This window comes from Mobula hypostoma, chromosome 14 (genome assembly GCF_963921235.1).
Source record: "Mobula hypostoma chromosome 14, sMobHyp1.1, whole genome shotgun sequence".
NCBI classification, from domain to species: domain Eukaryota; kingdom Metazoa; phylum Chordata; class Chondrichthyes; order Myliobatiformes; family Myliobatidae; genus Mobula; species Mobula hypostoma.
The window spans coordinates 76,236,454-76,259,411 of NC_086110.1; the positions used below are offsets into that span (position 1 = coordinate 76,236,454).

Consider the following 22,958-nt stretch of genomic DNA (forward strand, 5'->3'; position numbering starts at 1 on the left):
GTGAAATGCGCTGTCGGGGGCGGTGGGTGTGTGAAATGCGCTGTCGGGGGTGTTGGGTGTGTGAAATGCGCTGTCAGGGGTGGTGGGTGTGTGAAATGCTCTGTCAGAGGTGTTGGGTGTGTGAAATGCTCTGTCAGGGGCGGTGGGTGTGTGAAATGCTCTGTCAGGGGCGGTGGGTGTGTGAAATGCTCTGTCAGGGGTGTTGGGTGTGTGAAATGCGCTGTCGGGGGCGGTGGGTGTGTGAAATGTGCTGTTGGGGGCGGTAAGCGTGTTAAATGCTCTGTCGGGGGTGTTGGGTGTGTGAAATGCGCTGTCGGGGTGGTGGGTGTGTGAAATGCTCTGTCAGGGGTGGTGGGTGTCTGAAATGCTCTGTCAGGGGTGTTGGGTGTGTGAAATGCGCTGTCAGGGGTGTTGGGTGTGTGAAATGCTCTGTCAGGGGTGGTGGGTGTGTGAAATGCGCTGTCAGGGGTGGTGGGTGTGTGAAATGCGCTGTCGGGGGCGGTGGGTGTGTGAAATGCGCTGTCGGGGGCGGTGGGTGTGTGAAATGCTCTGTCAGGGGTGTTGGGTGTGTGAAATGTGCTGTCAGGGGTGGTGGGTGTGTGAAATGCTCTGTCAGGGGTGTTGGGTGTGTGAAATGCGCTGTCGGGGGCGGTGGGTGTGTGAAATGTGCTGTCGGGGGTGGTGGGTGTGTGAAATGCTCTGTCAGGGGCGGTGGGTGTGTGAAATGCTGTCGGGGCGGTGGGAAAAGAAGATACATTAAGAGACTCTTAGATAGGCTAACTGGATGATGCAAAAACGGAGGAAAGGGTTAGATTGATCTCGGAGTAGTTTAAAAAGCTGACACAATGTGGGCCAAAGGGCCTGTACTGTGCTGTAATGTACTGTCTGTGTTCACTGCCAGAAAACACCAGGACCTGCCTGATGAAAATAACCAGGAATTCCAGGGAACCACTAATTGCAAATGCAGGGTGCTCCCCCTGATCAGAAACCCACCCTACTTCAGGAAAAACCACAGCCCTGTCACCACTGAGGGTTGAGAAAGAATAGGTGGTGAGGAAAAATAATGAAGGCAAGACAGTGATGAACCAGAGGGCCTAGGACCAACGTGAAAAATAATGAAGGCAAGACAGTGATGAACCAGAGGGCCTAGGACCAACGTGAAACACCTACATTTCTTAAAGGCTCCTTAAGGTTATTATAGCCGGAGGGTGGGTGTACTGGGAAAAGCTCCCACTACCTATTAAATGCTCCTAATGGCGTGTTTCTCAGATAGCCTCTGACAACCAAGTCCAGCTCTTGGACTTCGCGTGTGGTTTAGCTACTAAGACTAGTGGAACAATTTCTACTGACAGGAGAAGGGGCAAAGGCAGGTTACTGGTGCCTTAAAGCCAGTCACTTCAGGCAGATGGGGCTTGTCAGCTGTAGTTGGCAGCTCACTTAGAAGGAAAACGCTGATCTCCACTGCCTTGTGGCTATACCCACTCAAGTGGAAGGCTTCAAGAATAACCCCGAGAGAAAATCCGGAGCTGCAGTCCCTAAGGCAGTCCTACATTGAGTTCAATGCTGACTGGTAACTCCTGTGACACCACTGGTGCCAAACTTTATCAGTCTCTGCCGTTCCTTTGGATTCATCAGCTGTGTGGAGAGGGGGAGAGCCTGCTGCAGGGGCAACAGCTTGCTCTCCATGTTGTACCACCCTAGCTTGTGTATCACGTATACAGCTGGGACGCAACATCCATGGTTGATTCGAAGCAATGGAGGCCTCTGACGTATTTTATTACTTTTTATTTTATTTACCAACAGGCCCTTCTGGTCCACAAGCCCATGCTGCCCAATTACACCCACGTGATCAATTGACCTACGACCCCAGCCATTGTTAGGGCGTGGGAGACAATGGTAGGTATTGAACCGGTGTCTCTGGCGCTGTAATAGCGTTATGGTAACTGCTGTTTGGAAAGGCAGGGATTGATCGACATAGCATTAACCCTAAACCATACGTCCATGGGAGCACTAGGAGAAGCCCGTGCGGTTACAGGGAAAGTGTAAAATCTCCTGGCAGGCAGAATTGAACTCGTGTTGCTGGTGGTAACAGCGTTACCATGCTGCCCAGCTATCTCTCTGACTGGGGCCCTGCACCCTCCCGTACCTGCCCATACTGGAAGGCCTGTGGCTGGGCTGCGTTTGCGACAGGTTGTTGGGGTCTGTACGCTGCGTATTGTTGCCCCGGATCTTGCTGAAAGCTTCTAAATTGTCCTTGAGAGTTCTGTGCAGGATCTGTAAGAAGCAGAAAATAAGTCAATTAGTCGATGAACTGAGCGGTCAGGAATCATTGGGGTCAGAAGATTGCAGTGTTGAGGGTAGATTTAGAATTGGTCAGATTGTACTGGAGCAGTGTAAGCAGGTTGGGGCTCCTTATCTCAGATATACAGTCCACACAAAATGCTGGAGGAACTCTGCAGATCAGGCAGCACATAGGGGAATAAACGTTTGATGTTTTGGGCTAAGATCCTTCATCAGGACTTTTTCTTAAGAGGGCTATGGGTAAGCCTAGGTAGTTCTAAGGTAAGGACATGCTTGGCACAGCTTTGTGGGCCGAAGGGCCTGTATTGTGCTGTAGGTTTTCTATCTTTCTACGTTTCTATCTTTTAAAAACTCCTGATGAAGGATCTCAGCCCAAAACATCAAGTGTTTATTCCCCTAGGTGCTGCCTGATCTGCTGAGTTCCTCCAGCATTTTGTGTGCACTGTATATCTAAAAAAGGATTTGATGGCACTGGTTTGGGTCCAGAGGAGGTTCATGAGACCAAGGATGAAAGGGTTAATGTGTGAGGAGCATTTGATAGCTCTGGCTAGCGTTTAGAAGAATGAGGGGGATTTCATTGAAGCATAACAAATATTCAAAGGCCAAAAACCTGGGATGCAAAGGGTCTTGGGGGTCCTTGTGCAGAACATCCTAAAGGTTAACTTGCAGGTCGAGTCGGTGGTGAGGAAGGCAAATGTCATGTTAACATTCATTTCAAGAGGTTTAGAATTCAAGAGCAAGGATATGATGCTGAGGCTTTATAAGGCACTGGTGAGGCCTCACTTTGAGTATTGTGAACAGTTTTGGGCTCCCTATCTCAGAAAAGATGTGCTGGCATTGGAGAGGGCCCAGAGAAGGTTCACAAAGATGATTCCAAGAATGAAAGGGTTATCATGAGTAACCTTTGATGGCTCTGGGCCTGTACTCGCTGGAATTCTGAAGGATGAAGGGGGATCTCATTGAAACTTTTCGAATGTTGAAAGGCCTAGAGAGAGTAGATGTGGAATGGATGTTTCCCATGGTGGGGGAGTCTAGGACAAGAGGGCACAGCCTCAGGATGGAGGGGTGTCCATTCAAAACAGAGATACAGAGAAATTTCTTTAGCCAAAGGGTGGTGAATTTATGAAATTTGTTGCCTCGTGCAGCTGTGGAGGCCAGGTCATTGGGTGTATTTAAAGCAGAAATTGATAGGTTCTTGATTTGGACATGGCATCAAAGGTTACGGGGAGAAGGCTGGGAACTAGGGTTCAGGAAGGAAAAAAAAAGGATCAGCCATGATTGAATGGCAGAGCAGACTCGATGGGCCAGATGGCCTAATTCTGCTCCTATGTCTTATGGTCTTATAAATAGACTGAATGTGGAGAGGCTGTTTCCTATAGAAGAGGAGTCTAGGACCAGAGGGCACAGCCTCAGAATATAGGGATGTCCATTCAGAACATGAAGAGGAAATTTCTTTACCAGAGGGTAGTGAATCTGTGGAATTCATTGCCACAGACAGTAGTCATTGGGTATGTTTGAAGTGGAGGTTGATAGGTTCTTGGTTAAAATGGGCGTTTAAGCTTACGGGGAGAAGACAGGAAAATGGTGATGAGCGGAATAATAAATGGAAGACCCAATGGGCTGAACGGCCCCATTCTGCCCCTTATGACTGAACTGTGCCTGTCTTCAGTGCAGCTGAGACTGGGCTCAGTATAAGGGTTAATACAGCCTGCTCTCTCCCTCCTCCGGGGCTGGATCCCAGAATCTGTGCACCGGGTGACTCACTGAATTCCTGAGGAGTGCTGGTCAGTGGTTGCTGGTTGGGGAACTGCTGAAAGAAGGTCTGCTGGTGAGCACTGGAGTTCTGCTGGAAAGGCCCCTGCTGGGGTCCAAACCAGTTGTTACCTGCAAGAAGAGAACGAACATCAGGCAAGGCAAATTCTCCTTGCTGAAAGCCGCGACAAGGGGCGACACAGAAGCGTAGCGGATAGCGTGACGCTATTTCAGACCGGGGCGTCAGGATTCAGAGTTTAGCTCTGCAAGGAGTTTGTACGTCCTCCCTGTGAATGCGTGGGTTTCCTCCCACAGTCCAAAGGCGTATTGGTTAGTAGGTTAATTGGTCACTGTAAATTGTCTCGAGATTCGGCTAGGGTTCAATCGATGGGTTGCCGGGCAGTGCAGCTTTTTGGGCTGGAAAGGCCTGTTCTGCACTGCATCTCCAAATAAAATAAAATTAAATTAAAAATATCAGCCCAGCTGAAAGGTCTCCTTTCACTGCCACAGCATTCCGCTCACAGCCATTCTAAGCACAGGGCTCTGAAGATCGATAGCTGAACCAACAATCGCTCAACTCCACTGGGCTCACTGCCTCAGTACAGCAGCCAGCATAATTAAAACTCCCCCCCACCCAGACATTCTCTCTTTACCACCTCTTCCATTGCGCCACAGTAGCATAATGGGCAGTGCAAGGGGGGGAGGTCGAAGTTTGGAGTTCAATTCCAGCATCCTCTGAAAGGACTTGGTACGTTCTCCCCACAGAACGCGTGTGTTTTTCCTCCGGGTGCTCCAGTCTCCTCCCACAGTCCAAAGACGTACCAGTTAGTAGGTTAATTGGTCATTGTCATTGTCCTGTGATTAGGTTAGGGTTAAATCAGAGGTTGCTGGGGGTTTCTGCGTGGCACAGTTCAAAGGGCCTATTCCATGCTGTCTCTCTAAAATACAATACAAAAGCCTGAAAGCACACTCCATCAGGCTCAAGGGTAGGTTCCACCTCACAGTTACGAGATCCCTGAGTTTGATAATATAGAACATGGCCCGCGATGTTGTGCCAACATTTCCTCTACTCCCTACTGGGATTAGAGTGATTTAATATGTCACATCTATATTAATACACACAGTGAAATGCAGTGCTTGTGTCAACGTCCCACACAGTCCGAGGATGTCGCCGTGCTTCTGGTGCCGACAACTCACTAACCTTAACCCGTATGTCTTTGGAATATGGGAGGAAACTGGAGCACCCAGAGCAAGCCCACTCAGTGACGGGGAGAACGTACAACTTCTCGCAGACTCTGGTGGGTACTGAGTCCAGGTTGCTATCACTATAAAGTGTTACTCTAACTGCTATGCTCCTGTGCACCCCAGCCCCTCTAACAGAATTCCATTTTCAAAACCTTGCAGATAAAATGGTCCCTGATAAAAATGGACTAAACCACACCCCAGATTGAAACAAAACACATTAAGGCCAAGCTAACAGATTCTCTCTCTTATTCATTCCCTTCAATCTTTTCTATTTTAAAGCTTCAATTAAATCACAAGGAAAGTTAGGAACAGGAGGAGGAGGCCATTGTAAAACTGCAGAGAGTTGTGAACACAGCCTCCCCTCCATGGACTCTCTCTACACTTCTCACTGTCTCAGTAAAGAAGCAGCATAATCAAAGACCCTGCCTACCCTGGGCATTCTCTCTTCTCCCGTCAGGCAGGAGATACAAAAGCCCGAAAGCGTTTATCACCAGGCTCAACCTCAGGTTCTACCTTGCTGTTATGACTAGTGAAGAGTCCTGAAGTACAATAACATCAAACAGTACAGGTCCTTCGGCCCACAATGTTGTGCCGACCTTTTAATCTACTCCAAGATCAATTCAACCCTTCCTTTCCACCTAGCCTTCCACTTTTCGTTTCATCCATGTGCCTATCTAAGGGTTTGTTAAATATCCCTAATGCACCTGCCTCGACCACCACCCCTGCCAGGGTGTTCTGTGCACCCATCACTCTGTTAAAAAGCCTACCTCTGACGCCCCCTATGCTATATTCCAATCACATTAAACTTTCTGCCCTGGGAAAAAGTCTCTGGCTGTCTAATCTATCTATGCCTCTTATCATTGTATACACCTCTCACAAGACACCTCTCATCCTTTTTTGCTCCAAAGAGAAAACCCTAGTTCGCTCAACCTGTCCTCATAAAATATACTCTCTAATCCAGGCAGCATCCTGGTGGAATGCTCATAACGTACCTCGTCATGAATTTGCACCTTATTGACTACCTGCACTACTTTCCCAACTGTAACACTTTAGTCTGCACTCTGTTGTATAATGTATGCACACCGATAATAAAGGTACTTTGAATCACTTGTACTACCTCACTGTGTAATGAATTACTGCAAGACAAATTTTTCACTGTATCTTGGTACTGTGGCAGTAATGAACAATCAAGCCTGCCTGCATTTGGTAAGGCCATGGCTGATTCAACGTTGGCCTCAAAGCCACTTTCCCGTGCTCTTCCTGTGCCCACCTTGGCAGAATGAATCCCTGCCAGCCTCCATCTTGCTGACAGAGTCGCTGTGCAGTGACTCTGTCTCCACAGCTCTCTGCGGTAGAGACTTGCAAAGCTTCCTGGCCTGGAGCTGAGATCACCCATGATGTGATGGAATGGGGGAGCTGAACACCCAACCCCTGTGATTCCTTATACAGGTGCCCTCCCCCCGCTTTTTGAACGTTCGCTTTACAAAACCTGTTACGAAAGACCTACATTAGTTCCCTGTTTTCGCTAACAGAAGGTGTTTTCACTGTTACAAAAAAAGCAGCGTGTGATAAAAATCAGCGCGCGCCCCAAGCAGATGCTCTCCCCCGGATTCGGAACAGCATTCTAGCCGGCATTGCTTAAACACGTGCATGTGAGCATCTGTTTGCAAGATGAGTTCTAAGGTATCGGAAAAGCCTAAAAGAGCTTGTAAGGGTGTTACACTCAGCGTAAAACTAGACATAATTAAGCGTTTCGATCGTGGTGAATGAATTAAGGACAAAGTGAGTTTGGCTTGTGGAAGCTGACGAAGATGATGTTGAAGAGGTTTTGGCATCCCATGACCAAGAACTGATAGATGAAGAGCTGATGCAATTGGAAGAGGAAAGGATAACAATCGAAACCGAATGAGTAATGATAAAGTACGACTTTAATTTTGAAAGGGTACGTCGGTTTAGGGCATATTTGCAAGATGGTTTGAGTCTTTACAAAGAACTGTATGATCTAAAAATGCGCGAGGCTCAGCAGTCAGGCAAGCCTTCCACATCAGCCACAGCAGACAACAAACCTCGACCTTCGACATCAAGGCCGGCAGTCATAGGAGAAGATGAGCTGCTTGACCTGATGGAAACAGACGACGATGAGATGACACCCCAGTGTCCCACCACCCCAACCCCCAGGCAGCAGACAGATACTGATTCACGGAGAATGCAGTGGTAGCCGGGAGGCACACAGCACATCTTTAAGAAAAAAACTGAAATAAACATGCTAATTAATTAGGGGCCGCCCGGCACGTAATTAATTAGCATGTTTATTTCGGCTTTTTTCTTAAAGATGTGCTGTGTGCCTCCCGGCCACCGCTGTACCCCTGCATGCTTCGCGGATCGGTATCAGTTGGCGGCCCAGAGGGTGGGGGCCACTGCGCCACCCAAGCTCCGATGACTCAGTCTAACACACCACCTTCAGTGTGCTCGGCAAGCTGTCTTCCCGATTCCCGTAAGTGATACAACACTGTACATACATTATTTCTACTTTATATAGGCTGTGTATTTTTACGTGTTGTTTGGTACGATTTGGCAGCTTCATAGCTCAAAGGTTACTGGAGAGCGCTTGCATCGTGTTTTTGCCAACGGCGCTTGCGTGAGATTTTCACTAAGGAGAACAGTTCAGGCAATGATTGTGGAAAGTATTTCTACTTTATATAAGCTGTGGATTTATCATATCATTCCTGCTTTTACTATATGTTACTGTTATTTTAGGTTTTATGTGTTATTTGGCATAATCTGGTAGGTTATGGAAGTTTAAAAGGAAGTTAGATATGGCCCTTGTGGCTACAGGGGTCAGGGGGTATGGAGGGAAGGCTGGGTTCTGAGTTGGATGATCAGCCATGATCATAATAAATGGCGGTGCAGGCTCGAAGGGCCGAATGGCCTACTCCTGCACCTATTTTCTATGTTTCTATGTTTCTATGTTATTTTTGGGTCTGCGAACGCTCACAAAATGTTCCCATATAAATAAATGGTAATTGCTTCTTCGCTTTACGACATTCCGGCTTACAAACTGTTTCATAGGAACGCTCTACCTTCGGACGGTGGGGGAAACCTGTACTACGTCCCTAACCGGAGTTGCTGGATTACCTTCTGAATAGAGCTGTAGGTTCATTCCGTCGGCCGGCGCCTGCGACTGCTTGAACTGCTGGGTGAAGAATTCTCCCTGGGATCCTTGCTGCTGTGGTGGAGCTGACACCAACAGGTAAACACAAGGGTAAAAGGCTCAAACCATGACCACAGAACAGAGAAGTACAGCAAACCCTTCGCCCCACAATGCTGTGCCGACCTTTTAACTTCTTCCCAGATCTATCTAACCCTTCACTCCCAAGTAGCTCTCCATTTTGTTTTCCATCCACATGTCTGTGTAAGAGTCTCTTAAAATCATTCAGGGAGTGATGTGTAGCTAAGACTGGGGAAATTCAGAATCAGGTTTTACATCACTGGAATATGTTGTGAAATATGTTGTTTTGCAGCAGCAGTACATTGTAATATATAATAATAATAATAAACTATGGCACAACAATACATATATATTAAATAAGTCATTGAAAAAGAAGAAGAAAAAATATTAAGGTAGTGTTGATGGGTTAATTGTCCATTCAGAAATCTGAAGGTGGAAGGGAAGCAGCTGTGCCTGAAATGTTGAGTGTGTCCTGTACCTCCTCCCTGATGGCAGCAATGAGAAAGGACATGTCCTGAGTGATGCGAGGGGGGCTTAATCATGGATGCCACCTTCTTTTACAATGGCGATAAACAGACACTACCCAGATCAGGGTCAGGAGTGAACACTAACATACAAAACTACCAGTCATATTAGGTTCTGTAATGGGGCCAATTTTCCCAAGACTGCAAATAAAAATCATACCACAGCATCCGAGTATTTACAATCTGTTTAATGCAAGATGACCTTGGAGCTGTCAGACAGTCGTGTGCTCCACATGAATGAAATCTGTCGTCATTAACCCAGTGAACGAGCTCTCATCAACAACTACCATCTGGCTGATTTCACAGCACACATAGCTGCATCTGCACGTCCTCAAACGCAATGAGAGCAAGAGAATAATTCAGGGTCATTTACTCTGTTTGATGCTCCTGCTGCAGCCTCCTCTACGTTATGAGACCTGATATAGTTTGTGGAACCGCTTCGTCAAGCACCTTTGCTCCATGCGCCACAAAAGGCTGGATCTCCCAGTCGCTCCTCATTTCATTTCACTTCTCATTCCCATTCTGACAAGTTGGCCCATGGCCTTACTCAGGTTGGAGGAGGAACACCTCATGGTGTGATACCGATTTAACCATATAACCATATAACAATTACAGCATGGAAACAGGCCATCTCGGCCCTTCTAGTCAGTGCCAAACTCTTACTCTCACCTAGTCCCACCGACCTGCACTCGGCCCATAACCTTCCATTCCTTTCCTGTCCATGTATCTATCCAATTTAATTTTCTGCCTCAACCACTTCTGCTGGAAGCTCATTCCACACAGCTACCACTCTCTGAGTAAAGTTCCCCCTCATGTTACCCCTAAACTTTTGCCCTTTAACTCTCAACTCATGTCCTCTTATTTGAATCTTCCCCACTCTCAATGAAAAAAGCCTATCCACGTCAATCCCCCTCATAATTTTAAACACCTCTATCAAGTCCCCCCTCAACCTTCTACACTCCAAAGAATAAAGACCTAACTTGTTCAACCTTTCTCTGTAACTTAGGAGATGAAACCCAAGCAGCATTTTAGTAAACCTCCTCTGTACTCTCTCAATTTTATTGACATCTTTCCTATAATTCAGTGACCAGAACTGTACACAATACTCCAAATTTGGCCTTACCAATGCCCTATACAATTTCAACATTACATCCCAACTCCTATACTCAATGCTCTCATTAATAAAGGCCAGCATACCAAAAGCTTTCTTCACCACCCTATCCACATGAGATTCCACCTTCAGAGAACTCTGCACCATTATTCCTAGATCCCTCTGTTCTACTGCATTCTTCAATGCCCTACCATTTACCATGTATGTCCTATTTTGATTAGTCCTACCAAAATGTAGCACCTCACATTTTTCAGCATTAAACTCCACCTGCCATCTTTCAGCCGACTCTTCTGTCCTAAATTTCTCTGCAAGCTTTGAAAACCTACCTCATCATCCACAACGCCACCTATCTTAGTATCATCTGCATACTTACTAATCCAATTTACCACCCCATCATCCAGATCATTAATATATATGACAAACAAAATTGGACCCAGTACAGATCCTTGAGGCACACTGTTACACACCGTCCTCCAATGTGACACACAGTTATCCACCACTACTCTCTGGCGTCTCCCATCTTAATTCATTTTACTACTCCCATATTAATGCCTAACGATTGAACCTTCCTAACTAACCTTCCGTGTGGAACCTTGTCAAAGGCCTTACTGAAGTCCATATAGACAAAATCCACCGCTTTACCCCCATCAACTTTCTTAGTAACCTCATCAAAAAATTCAATAAGATTTGTCAAACATGACCTTCCATGCACAAATCCATGTTGACTGTTCCTAATCAGACCATCTATCCAGATAATTATATATACCATCTCTAAGAATACTTTCCATTAATTTACCCACCACTGACGTCAAACTCACAGGCCGATAATTGCTCCACTTCTGGGAATTTCTCCCCCTCTCCCTTCTCTCTTTTTCCATTCCTATTCTGGATCCCCCCTCACACCTTCTCTTCTCTTTACCTGCCTACTACCTCCCTCTGGTGCCCCTCCTCCTTCCCTCTCTCCCATGGTCCACTTTCCTCTCCGATCAAATTCCTCTTTCTTCTGTCTCTTACCTCTTCATGCTATCACCTCCCAGCTTCTCACTTCATCCCCCACCCCACGCACCCACCTTCCCCATCCCCCTCACCTGGTCTCACCAATCTCTTGCCAGCTTGTACTCTTTCCCTTCCCCTCACTTTCTGATTCTGGCTTCTTTCTCCTCCCTTTGATGAAGGGTCTCAGCCCGAAAAATCAACTGTTTATTCCCTTCCACGGATGCTGCCTGGCTTGCTAAGTTCCTCCAGTATTCTGGATCCCACCCATCCTGTTCAAGGACTGATTGTCCCACTCCCATCAGGAAGGAGGCTACATAGCATCCACGCCAGGACCACCAGATTCAAAAACAGTTACTTTCCCCAAGCAGTAAGGCTGACCAACACCTTCACCCACTAACCCACCCCTCCACACCCCCAAACACCACTACTTCATCATTTCCTGTCAGTCACCTGATATACAGACACACCTGTGCCTAGTGTCACTTTATGGACATGCAATTAATTTATGTATACAAGATATCTTATGTATTTGTATTTATTTTCAAAAAATATTTGCTCTTTATATTCTCGTGTTTTGTTTTGTGCTGCATCAGATCCAGGGTAACAATTATTTTGTTCCCCTTTGCACTCGTGTACTGGAAATGACATGAAACAATCTTGAATCTCGTGTGTGTTGCTCTGAATTTCCTGTATTTAGAATAAATATCTGACACCTACCTGGGTTGTGAGGGCCTGGCTGCAGGTGATTTGCCAGGGATGAGCCCATGCTCATCCCCATCTGCTCCTGGGCTGGCATGTTCTGTGGAGGAGCTGCCGGTTGGTTGAAGTTCCCCATGTTGCCGTGGCTACCAGCAGGTAAACCCATCGAAGTGCTGGGTGCAACCTGTTGGCAATGAGCCTGGGGAAAGGGGGCGCCACCTGTCGTGGGGGGGGGAGGTGAGAAAAACAAAGGTTAGTTGGAGGCAACAAAAGTGTTCTTCCTATTACTTTTCCCAGGAGACAATTGATTTTGTGGGAGTTGCGGTATGGTAAGGGTTAAAGACAATTTCCATATGAGGTTGACTGCAGCGCTGTATAGTCAATCCAGATAAGGGAGGTCTTTGAAGTGAGACCACTAGACAAGACAGGCAAGGGTGACTATGTCAATTTGTATTTAACTGGACGACTGGGGCCTCTGAAAAGAGACCTTTTCTAGAAAAATCTTTGAAGAACATAGTTCTCTTTACACAGTAGGTGGCGCCAGAGACAGACAAGATAGGAATAATGGAAGGATGTGAAACTCACACAACTGAGAGACAATTGCTTTACTAAGTTCAAAGTGTCATCAGTTGTCATCTCACAGTTTCCATTGACTTTTAACACACCTATTGTGAATGGTGACTGGTCTTGCAAGTAAAGAATTCAAACATACACAATTTACCAAATGGTCAATACCCGTAACTGATGAGCAAATTCTGTATAAAACAACATTTCTCTGTTCAAAGCAGTGCAGTGACAGGGCCCATGCTGTTCTCCTTGTGCACAAGTAAAATAAGGTATGTTTGAGCCATAAGTTTGCATGTGATCTGGGTCCAATCATTTTATTTATTATGGGTTAAGACAATCTCACTGCTTCTGTCCTGCCACACACACCCACAAACTAGATGAAAACCTCCAAATGAATAGCAAAGCTGAAATTGGAGGGACTGCTGAAATTGATTTGATAACTCTTACAGTGAAGCTTCATTTGATTATTTCTGATGGTAGATGAGTGGGAGCCATGCTGTTGTGGGTCTTCAGACAGACTGAACAACATGCCTCAAAAAGGTGGCACCCAGCATTAAGGATCTCCATCACCCAGGACATGCCCCCTTCTCATCGCTACCATCAAAGGAGGTGGTACAGGAGCCTGAAGACACACACTCAATGTTTCAGGAACAGCTTCTTTCCCTCTGCTATCAGATTCCTGAATGAACAATAAACCCATGATCACTACCTCACTATTTTCTGCTCTCTTTTTGCACTACTTAATTTATTAACTACATTCCTTACAGTAATTTACAGTCTTTAATTATATATTGTAACATATCTCTGCTGCATATATATTGTAACACATTTCTGCTACAAAACGAAAAAATCACGACATATGCCCATGACATTAAAGATAATTCTGATTATTGAACCAGACTGAACACTGAAGAGTACAGTACAGGAACAGGCCTTGTGGTCCATCATGTCTGTGCCCACTATGATAGCAAATTAAACGAATCCCAACTAGTCCTGATGAAGGGTCTTTGCCGGAAATGTCGACAGTTTATTCCTCTCCATAGATTGACAATGACCTATCGTTAACCGAGGGGTCCGTGGAACCCAGTTTGGGAATACCCACCATTGATGCTACTTAACCCGCTGAGTTCCTCCAGCATTTTGTGTGTGTTACTCTGGATTTCCAGCATCTGCAGAATCTCTTGTGTCAAATCCCATTTAGCACAACGCTATTACAGCTCAGGGCGTCAATTCCACGGTCCTCTGTAAGGAGTTAGTATGTCTCCCCATGACTGTGTTTCCTTCCTCAGTCTAAAGACCTACAGATTAGTAGGTTAATTGGTCATTGTAAATTGTCCTACCATTAGGCTAGGGTTGAATTGGTAGGTTGCTGGGCACTACGGCTCATAAGACTATAAGACAGAGGAGCAGAATTAGGCCATTCAGCCCATCATGTCTGCTCCACCATTCCATCATGGCTGATCCCGGATCCCATTCAACTCCATACACTTGCCCTCTCACCATATTCTTTGCTGCACTGAGTTTGATCAGGAAACAATTAAATTCTGCCTTAAATATACCCACGGTCTTCAGAGAGCATTCCACAGATTCACTACTCTCTGGCTAAAAAAATTCCTCCTTACCTCTGTTCTAAAAGGTTGAGAGTATCCTCTAGTTCTGGATACCCCCACCAGAGGAAACATCCTCTCCATGTCCACCCTATCTAGTCCTATTAAAATTTGGTAAGTTTCAATACAAATCCCATGCAGTCTTTAAATTTAAGTGAGTACAGACCCAAAGCTGCCAAATACTCTTCATTTGTTAATCCCTTCATTCCTGGGATCATCCTCATGAACCTCCTCTGGGCTCTCCCCAATGACAACACATCCTTTCTGAGATGTGGGGCCCAAAATTGTTGACAATATTCCAAGTGCGGCCTGACTAGTGTCTTATAAAGGCTCAGCATTACCTCCTTGCTTTTATGTTCTATTTCTCTTAAAATAAATGCCAACATTGCATTTCCCTTCTTTACCACAGACTCAACCTATAAATTAACCTTCTGAGAGCCTTACACAAGGACTCCTAAGTTCCTCTGCACCTCTGTTGTTTGAACCTTCTCCCCATTTAGATAATAGTCTGCACTATTGTTCCTTTTACCAAAATGCATTACCATACATTTCCCAACACTGTATTCCATCTGCCACATTTTTACCCATAGAAACCATAGAAAAACTACAGCACAGAAACAGGCCTTTTGGCCCTTCTTGGCTGTGCCGAATCATTTTCTGCCTAGTCCCACTGACCTGCACACGGACCATATCCCTCCATACACCTCCCATCCATGTATCTGTCCAATTTATTCTTAAATGTTAAAAAAGAACCTGCATTTACCACCTCGTCTGGCAGCTCATTCCATACTCCCACCACTCTCTGTGTGAAGAAGCCCCCCCTAATGTTCTCTTTAATCTTTTTCCCCCTCACCCTTAACCCATGTCCTCTGGTTTTTTTCTCCCCTTGCCTCAGTGGAAAAAGCCTGCTTGCATTCACTCTATCTGTACCCATCATAATTTTATATACCTCTATCAAATCTCCCCTCATTCTTCTACGCTCCAGGGAATGAAGTCCTAACCTATTCAACCTTTCTCTGTAACTCAGTTTCTCAAGTCCCGGCAACACCCTTGTAAACCTTCTCTGCACTCTTTCAACCTTATTAATATCCTTCCTGTAAATTGGTGACCAAAACTGAACACAATACTCCAGATTCGGCCTCACCAATGCCTTATACAACCTCATCATAACATTCCAGCTCTTATACTCAATACTTTGATTAATAAAGGCCAGTGTACCAAAAGCTCTCTTTACGACCCTATCTACCTGTGACACCACTTTTAGGGAATTTTGTATCTGTATTCCCAGATCCCTCTGCTCTACTGCACTCCTCAGTGCCTTACCATTTCTATGTTCTACCTTGGTTTGTCCTTCCAAAGTGCAATACCTCACACTTGTCTGTATTGAACTCCATCTGCCATTTTTCAGCCCATTTTTCCAGCTGGTCCAAATCCCTCTGCAAGCTTTGAAAACCTTCCTCACTGTCCACTACACCTCCAATCTTTGTATCATCAGCAAATTTGCTGATCCAATTTACCACATTATCATCCAGATCATTGATATAATTGACAAATAACAATGGACCCATTCTTCCAATTTGTCTAAGTCCTACTGCAATTGCATTGCTTCCTCAGCATTAGCTACCCCTCCAACTATCTTCATATCATCTGCAAACTTTGCCACAAAGCCATCGATTCCATTATCCAAATCATTGACAAACAATGTGAAAAGTAGCGATCCCAATATTGACCCCTGAGGAACACTAGCAGCCAACCAGAAAAGGCTCCCTTTATTCTCACTCAATGTCTCCTGCCCGTCAGCCATTCCTCTATCCATGCCAATGTCTTTCCTGTAATGCCATAGGATTTTATCTTGTTCAGCAGCTTCATGTGTGGCATCTTTTCAAATGCCTTCTGAAAATCCAAGTAAATGATATCCACTGCCTCTCCTTTGTCCACCCTGCTTGTTACTACCTCAAGAACTCTAACTTTTTTGTCAGGCAAGATTTCCCTTCACAGAAACCATGCTGACTTTGACTTATTTTATCATTAGTCTCCAAGTACCTCGAAACCCTGTCCTTAATAATGGACTCCAACACTTTCCCAACCACTTGAGGTTAGGCTAACTGGCCTGTAATTTCCTTTCTTTTACCTTCTTATCTTCTTAAAGAATTTGGTGACATTTGCAATCTTTTAGTCCTCCGGGACCATGCCAGAATCAAGTGATTCTTGAAAGATCATGACCAATGCATCCATTATCTCTTCAGCAATCTCTCTCAGGACTCAGGGACGTAGTCCATGTGGCCCAGGTGACTTAAGACCTTTGTATTTGCACAGCACATTTATCTTTGTAATAACAATGATACTCACTCCTGCTCCCTGACACTCACGGACCTCTAGCACACTGCTAGTGTCTTCCACAGTGAAGACAGATGCAAAGTACCCATTAAGTTCATCTGCCATTTCTTTGTCCCCCATTACTACCTCACCAGCATAATTTTCCAGTGGTCCAATATCAACTCTCACCTCCCTTTTACTCTTCGTGTAACTGAAGATCTTTTGGTATCCTACTTTATATTATTGACTAGTTTGCCCTCATATTTCATCTATTCCCTGTCTATTCATGTGTCTTTCTAAGAGCCTCTTAAATGCTACTATTACGTCTGTACACCCACCACCCCTGGCAGTGCATTCCAGGTACCCACTACTCTTAAAACAAAATCTTACCCCACATCTCTTTTTCAAACTTTCTAATTAAATCTATAAATCTAAATGAGCTCTAGAATTCAGATCCCAGGAAGAGAGCATCTGTGGGTGTGCTGGGTTGGGGCTGCCCTCTGGCGTTCACTCTGTGGGAGACAAGCTGGATTGCATTCGTCTGCAGCTGCACTCACGTGTGATGGGCTGTTGTTGAAGAAACATGACTCCAGGGCAACATCCCCTGCACCATCAATCTACAGTCCGTGACACTCGGGGCTTGGACTGCATTATTTTTGTAACCATATGTTCTTCTGTTGCTGTTACTGTGCTGTTCGCTGTGTGTGACTGTTGGTTCTGTGCTCTACACCTCAGCCCCGGAGGAACTCTGTTTCATTCGGCTGTATTTAGTCATAGTCATACCTTATTGATCCGGGGGGAAATTGGTTTTCCTTACAGTTGCACCATAAATAATAAATAGTAATAAAACCATAAATAGTTAAATAGTAATATGTAAATTATCTGTATGGTTGAATGACAATTAAACTTGAATGTGAACTGCCTTTTCTATCCCTTCATAATTTTGTAAACTTCTCTCAGATCTCCCCTTGCGTTAGTCATAGTCATAGTCATAGTCATACTTTATTGATCCCGGGGGAAACTGGTTTTCATTACAGTTGCTCCATAAATAATAAACAGTAATAGAACCATAAATAGTTAAATAGTAATATGTAAATTATGCCAGTAAATTATGAAATAAGTCCAGGACCAACCTATTGGCTCAGGGTGTCTGACCCTCCAAGGGAGGAGTTGTAAAGTTTGATGGCTACAGGCAGGAATGACTTCCTATGACGCTCTGTGTTGCATCTCGGTGGAATGAGTCTCTGGCTGAATGTACTCCTGTGCCCACCCAGTACATTATGTAGTGGATGGGAGACATTGACCAAGATGGCATGCAACTTAGACAGCATCCTCTTTTCAGACACCACCGTGAGAGAGTCCAGTTCCATCCCCACAACATCACTGGCCTTACGAATGAGTTTGTTGATTCTGTTGGTGTCTGCTACCCTCAGCCTGCTGCCCCAGCACACAACAGCAAACATGATCGCACTGGCCACCACAGACTCGTAGAACATCCTCAGCATCGTCCGGCAGATGTTAAAGGACCTCAGTCTCCTCGGGAAATAGAGGGAAAAGCAGAGAGGTATGTCCAATCTCTTGTTATAGCCAAAACTCTCTAATCCAGGCAGCACCCTGGGAAAACGTTCCCAGACTCTCTCCAAAGTCTACACATCCGTGGACTGTACTGCGGCAATCTGAATTGCATGTAATGCCACTCATCCATCGTTTCATACAGTTACAACATGACTTCCTGACTTACTATGTACTCACTGCCCTAACTGATGAAGGGAAGCATGTTCTATGCTTTCTTTGCCAACCTCTCTACTTGTGTTGCCATTTTCAGGGATCTGTGGGCTTGCACCCAAAGACCCCTGTGTAAAGCAAGAGACAGGTTTTAACACAACCAAAGGAAAAGAGTACTGTCGACATTTCAGGCTGAAACCCTTTGGCAGGACTGGAGAAAAGCAGCTGAGGAATAGATTTAAAAGGTGGGGGAAGGGAGAGAGACAAACACCAGGTGATAGGTGAAATCTGAAGCGGGAGGGATGAAGTAAAGAGCTGGGAAATAAATTGGTAAAAGAGACAGAAGGACATGGAAGAAAAGGGGGGAGGAGCACCAGAGGGAGGTGATGGGTAGGCAAGGAGAAGGTGAGAGGGGGGAAAAGCGGATGGGAAATGGTGAAGGAGGGGGCCCCCCCCAGATCTTTACTTGATCCCCTCCCCCTTAAGTTTTTACCTATTACCTTGTGTTTTTCTCTCTCCTCTCCCCCAACCTTTTAAATCTACTCCTCAGCTTCTTTTCTCCAGCCCTGCTGAAGGGTTTCAGCCTGAAACATCGATTGAACTCTTTTCCTAGATGCAGCCTGGCCTACTGAGCTCCTCCAGCATCTGGTGTCTGCTGCTCAGATTTTCCCTTGTCTCAACACAATCGCATTGTTCCATGGTCACTTTTACAGACTGGTCTTCTGGACAGTCAGGCTGGGATCTGAACTTGTTTAGCTCTTGAACCAAAGAGAATAACTTCATTCAACTTCACTTCATCACTGAAATGTTCCTCACAACCTTTCAAAGACTCCTCATCTCATGTTAATATATATTGTTTATTTTATTATTATTATTTCTTTCTTTTTGTACTTGCAGTTTGTGTCTTTTGCACTCTGGTCGAATGCACAAGTTGGTGCGGTCTTCCATTAATTCTATTTTGGCTATTATTCAATTATGGATTTATTATGCCCACAAGAAAATAAATCTCAGAGTTGTTTATGGTGACCTATAAGTACTTTGATAATAAATTTACTTTGAACTTTGATCAACAGTGCTGTCAATATTGATAAAGAAATAAAGTTACTAGATCTGGAACACACACATTTATGACTCAATCGCACTTTACTCTCGTTGTGCTCAAAGTGAACAGCATGGCCCCTGTCACTACACTGTTCTAAATTCTGAACAGAGAAATTCATATTTACACAGAATTGCCAAGCAGTTACGGATAATGACCATTTGGTAAAGTACGCATGTTTGAATTCCTTACTTGCAAGAACAATCACCATTCACAATACAGGTATTAAAGTCAATAGAAACTACAAGCTGACAACCAATGGCACTTTGAAGTTAGTGAAGTAATTGTCCCTAGGAAACCTTTCTTGCCTGGGGTGTCTGCACTCGATCTGCAGTCGATCCTTGCCTGGATAATGCTGGCTTCTGGGGGCTTAGTCTTCGTCTCGATGTTTCATACCTCTCGCTACACCCTTCCCAGAAAAAGTAAGTTGACAGAAGTTCAGGAAAGTAAAGATGTAAAGCCATCTCCTGCTCCAGCCTTGCCCCCACCTCCTCCTCTTCTCCCCAAACCAAAGGCTCCACCAGAGATCAGAGTCTCACCTGCCATTTGATGAGGGTTCCCTTGTCCAGGGGGAGGAGTTCCGCTTCCCATGGGATCTCCAGCTCTCCCGACAGGATCCATTACCCCTGGCCCCATTGCCATTGGCTGGTTGAGCACCTGAAGTTGAGAACATGTTAGATGTCGCAGGTATCTTCTGCTGAGGTCAACGAGTTCTTGAAGGCAGGCAATCAGGAGAAAGAGAGGCACTATGATAGTGCAGTAGGGTAGGATGGGCTAGTGTGTCCACTATTTGTGATGGTAAATCTGGACTTCAGCATGTGCCGTGGAGACCATTCTTACTGTCTGGTATGGAGGGGCCACTCCAAAGGAATGGAAAAAGCTGCAGAAAGTTGCAAACTCAACCAGCTCCATCATGGGCACTAGGGACCCCCATCACCCAGGACATGCCCTCTTCTCATTGCTACCATCAAGGAAGAGGTACAGGAGTCTGAAGACACACATTCAATATTTTAAGACAGCTTCTTCCCCTCCACCATCAGATTTACGAATAGACAGTGAACATATGAACACCACCTCATTATTTTTTCCCTCTCTTTTTGCACCACATACTTAATTTTTAAAATTTATACATACCTTTTATGGTAATTTATAGTTTCATTATAATGTATTGCAATGTACTACTACAAACAACACATTGACGACATATGCCAATGATATTAAACCCGATTCTGATCACACCTCAGTAGAGAGAACCTGACCAAGGAAAGCGGGTCAAGTGTTCGACTCTAAACGACCCCTATTCCTTAACAGTAGTCCCGATGAAGAGGCCTGGTGATCCCTGAGGTCGGAGAGCCTCGGGGTCAGAGGTCAGTCAGCAGGTCCAGATGTCGGACTCCAGTGAGTTCGATGAGGATGGAGGTACTAAGGGTGAAAACCTCTGATCCTCATAGCCAAGGAGCACAGTCGGCGGGCCCTGAGGGTGAGGACTAGTGATCTCTGATGGTGGGGGTGGGGGAGAGGGAGTCAAAGGGCGGGGTTTGTTTGGTGGTATTGTGCTGTTTTTATTTTCTATTTTATTTAGAGATACCACGTAGAACAGGTCTTTCCAGCCCAATGAGCCACACCATCCAGCAATCCACCAATTTAACCCTAGCCTAATGACAGGACAATTTCCAATGACCTACCAGTACATCTTTGAACTGTGGGGAAAAAGCTGGAGCACCTGGAGGAAACCCACACAGTCATGGGGAGAACAAAAAAAACTCCTTACAGATGGTGCAGGAATTGAACTCCGAAACAGCCCGAGCTGTAATAGCAATGCACTAATTGCTATGCTACCATGGCACCCAAAAGGAAATACTGACCACATAACATTGCAGCATAGTACCTGGCCTTCAGCCTACAACGTTGTGCTGACCTTCCAACCTGTTCTAAGATCAATCTAACCCTTCCCTCCCACATAACTGACAATGTTAAGAGATTAGATTATAACAAATATAATCTTATACAGCCAGCTCTATTAAATGCTGATTTACTCTCCTTTCTCGCAGAACAGCAAGGAGTGGAGAAATTACAGCAAGGGAAAGCTATACAGAGGAAATTATATACTTGAGGTTAACTAATCCCGAAGACTTGATGGATTCTGTGCAAGGGAACGGAAATACATTGGAAAGTGAGGATACATTGATCAGAATTTCCAGAGTTATTTAAATTTTAACATGACAATTTAATAAGCTGGAATTTAGACAACGAGCAAATTAATAGAACTATAATTGGGACACCAAATGTAAACAGATGGACTGCATCCAGCCCAACAGTAGGATTGTATATTAAGAAGTGGAGCAAAATAATCCTTCACAGTGCTATAATTTAAATGTGTCGTGAGTCCCACTGCAAGACCAGGCAACAACTCTCCAGGAAAATAGATAAATATACGACATAGGCTGGAACAAATATACAAAGAGAGGCCTCTGTCTGTCTGGACATGTTAGTAACAAAGGGATATCTTCGCATTGTGCTGAGCCAGGAATGCCGAACAAGCAAATTACTTTAAAATACAGTAGATTAGTAAAAGCAAAACTTTTTTTTAGAAAAAGGACATGCCTATTCTTTCATTTATTTAATTCTTTAGAGATGCAGCATGACAACAGGCCCAACGAACCGCAGCGCCAAATTACATCTATGTGACCAATTAATCTAAATGTCTTTGGAATGTGGGAGGAAACCCAGACGGTCACAGGCAGAACGTACAAACTCCTTCCAAACAGTGGCGGGATTGAACCTGGGTTGTTGCCACCTTAAAACTCTTTACAGACAGTGGCGGGATTGAACCTGGGTTGTTGCCGCTGTAAAGCAGTAGCATGCAAAAGATTGGGCACCCCGGTCAAAATTTCTGTTACTGTTAATAGCTAAGCGAGTAAAAGATGAACTGATTTCCAAAAGTCATAAAGTTAAAGATGACGCATTTCTTTAATATTTTAAGCAAAAAACTTTTTTATTTCCATCTTTTACAGTTTCAAGATAACAAAAAAGGAAAAGGGCCCGAAGCAAAGGTTTGGGCACCCTGCATGGCAGCACTTAGTAACATCCCCTTCGGCAAGTATCACAGCTTGTAAATGCTTTTTGTAGCCAGCTATGAGTCTTTCAATTCTTGTTTGGGGGATTTTCGCCCATTCTTCCTTGCAAAAGGCTTCTGGTTGTGTGAGATTCTTGGGCCATCTTGCATGCACTGCTCTTTTGAGGTCTATCCACAGATTCTCGATGATGTTTGGGTCAGGGGACTGTAAGGGCCATGGCAAAACATTCAGCTTGTGCCTCTTGAGGTAGTCCATTATGGATTTTGAGGTGTGTTTAGGTTCATTATCCTGTTGTAGAAGCCATCCTCTTTTCATCTTCAGCTTTTTTACAGACGGTGTGATGTTTGCTTCCAGAATTTGCTCCAAACATACCTTTGCTCACTACGCCCAAAAACTTCTATTTTGACTTCATCAGTCCACAGGACTTGTTTCAAAATGCATCAGGCTTGTTTAAATGTTCCTTTGAACCTTTTGAATAGAACTTTTTGGCCGCAATGAGCAAAGGTATGTTTGGAGAAAATAGGGTGCAGAATTTCACGAAAAGAACCCCTCTCCAACTGTTAAACACGGGGGTCGATTGATCATGCTTTGGGCTTGAGTTGCAGCCAGTGGCACGGGGAACATTTACTGGTAGAGGTTAGAATGAATTCAATTAAACACCAGCAAATTCTGGAAGCAAACATCACACTGTCTGTAAAAAAGCCGAAGAT

The 22,958-nt window shown here is 44.9% G+C and overlaps 1 protein-coding gene across 1 annotated transcript in view; it reads right to left on the reverse strand.

Moving 5' to 3' along the window:
• LOC134356360 (protein SSXT-like) overlaps nt 1-22,958 on the reverse strand; it is a 39,236-nt gene that overhangs the window by 1,724 nt on the left and 14,554 nt on the right. Inside the window, exons 4-8 of the mRNA XM_063067263.1 lie at nt 19,711-19,828; nt 11,876-12,076; nt 8,434-8,535; nt 4,066-4,185; nt 2,147-2,274 (exon numbers count right to left, since the gene is read on the reverse strand). Coding sequence (XP_062923333.1) covers nt 2,147-2,274; nt 4,066-4,185; nt 8,434-8,535; nt 11,876-12,076; nt 19,711-19,828 — 669 coding nt within the window. The remainder of the gene's footprint in view (nt 1-2,146; nt 2,275-4,065; nt 4,186-8,433; nt 8,536-11,875; nt 12,077-19,710; nt 19,829-22,958) is intronic.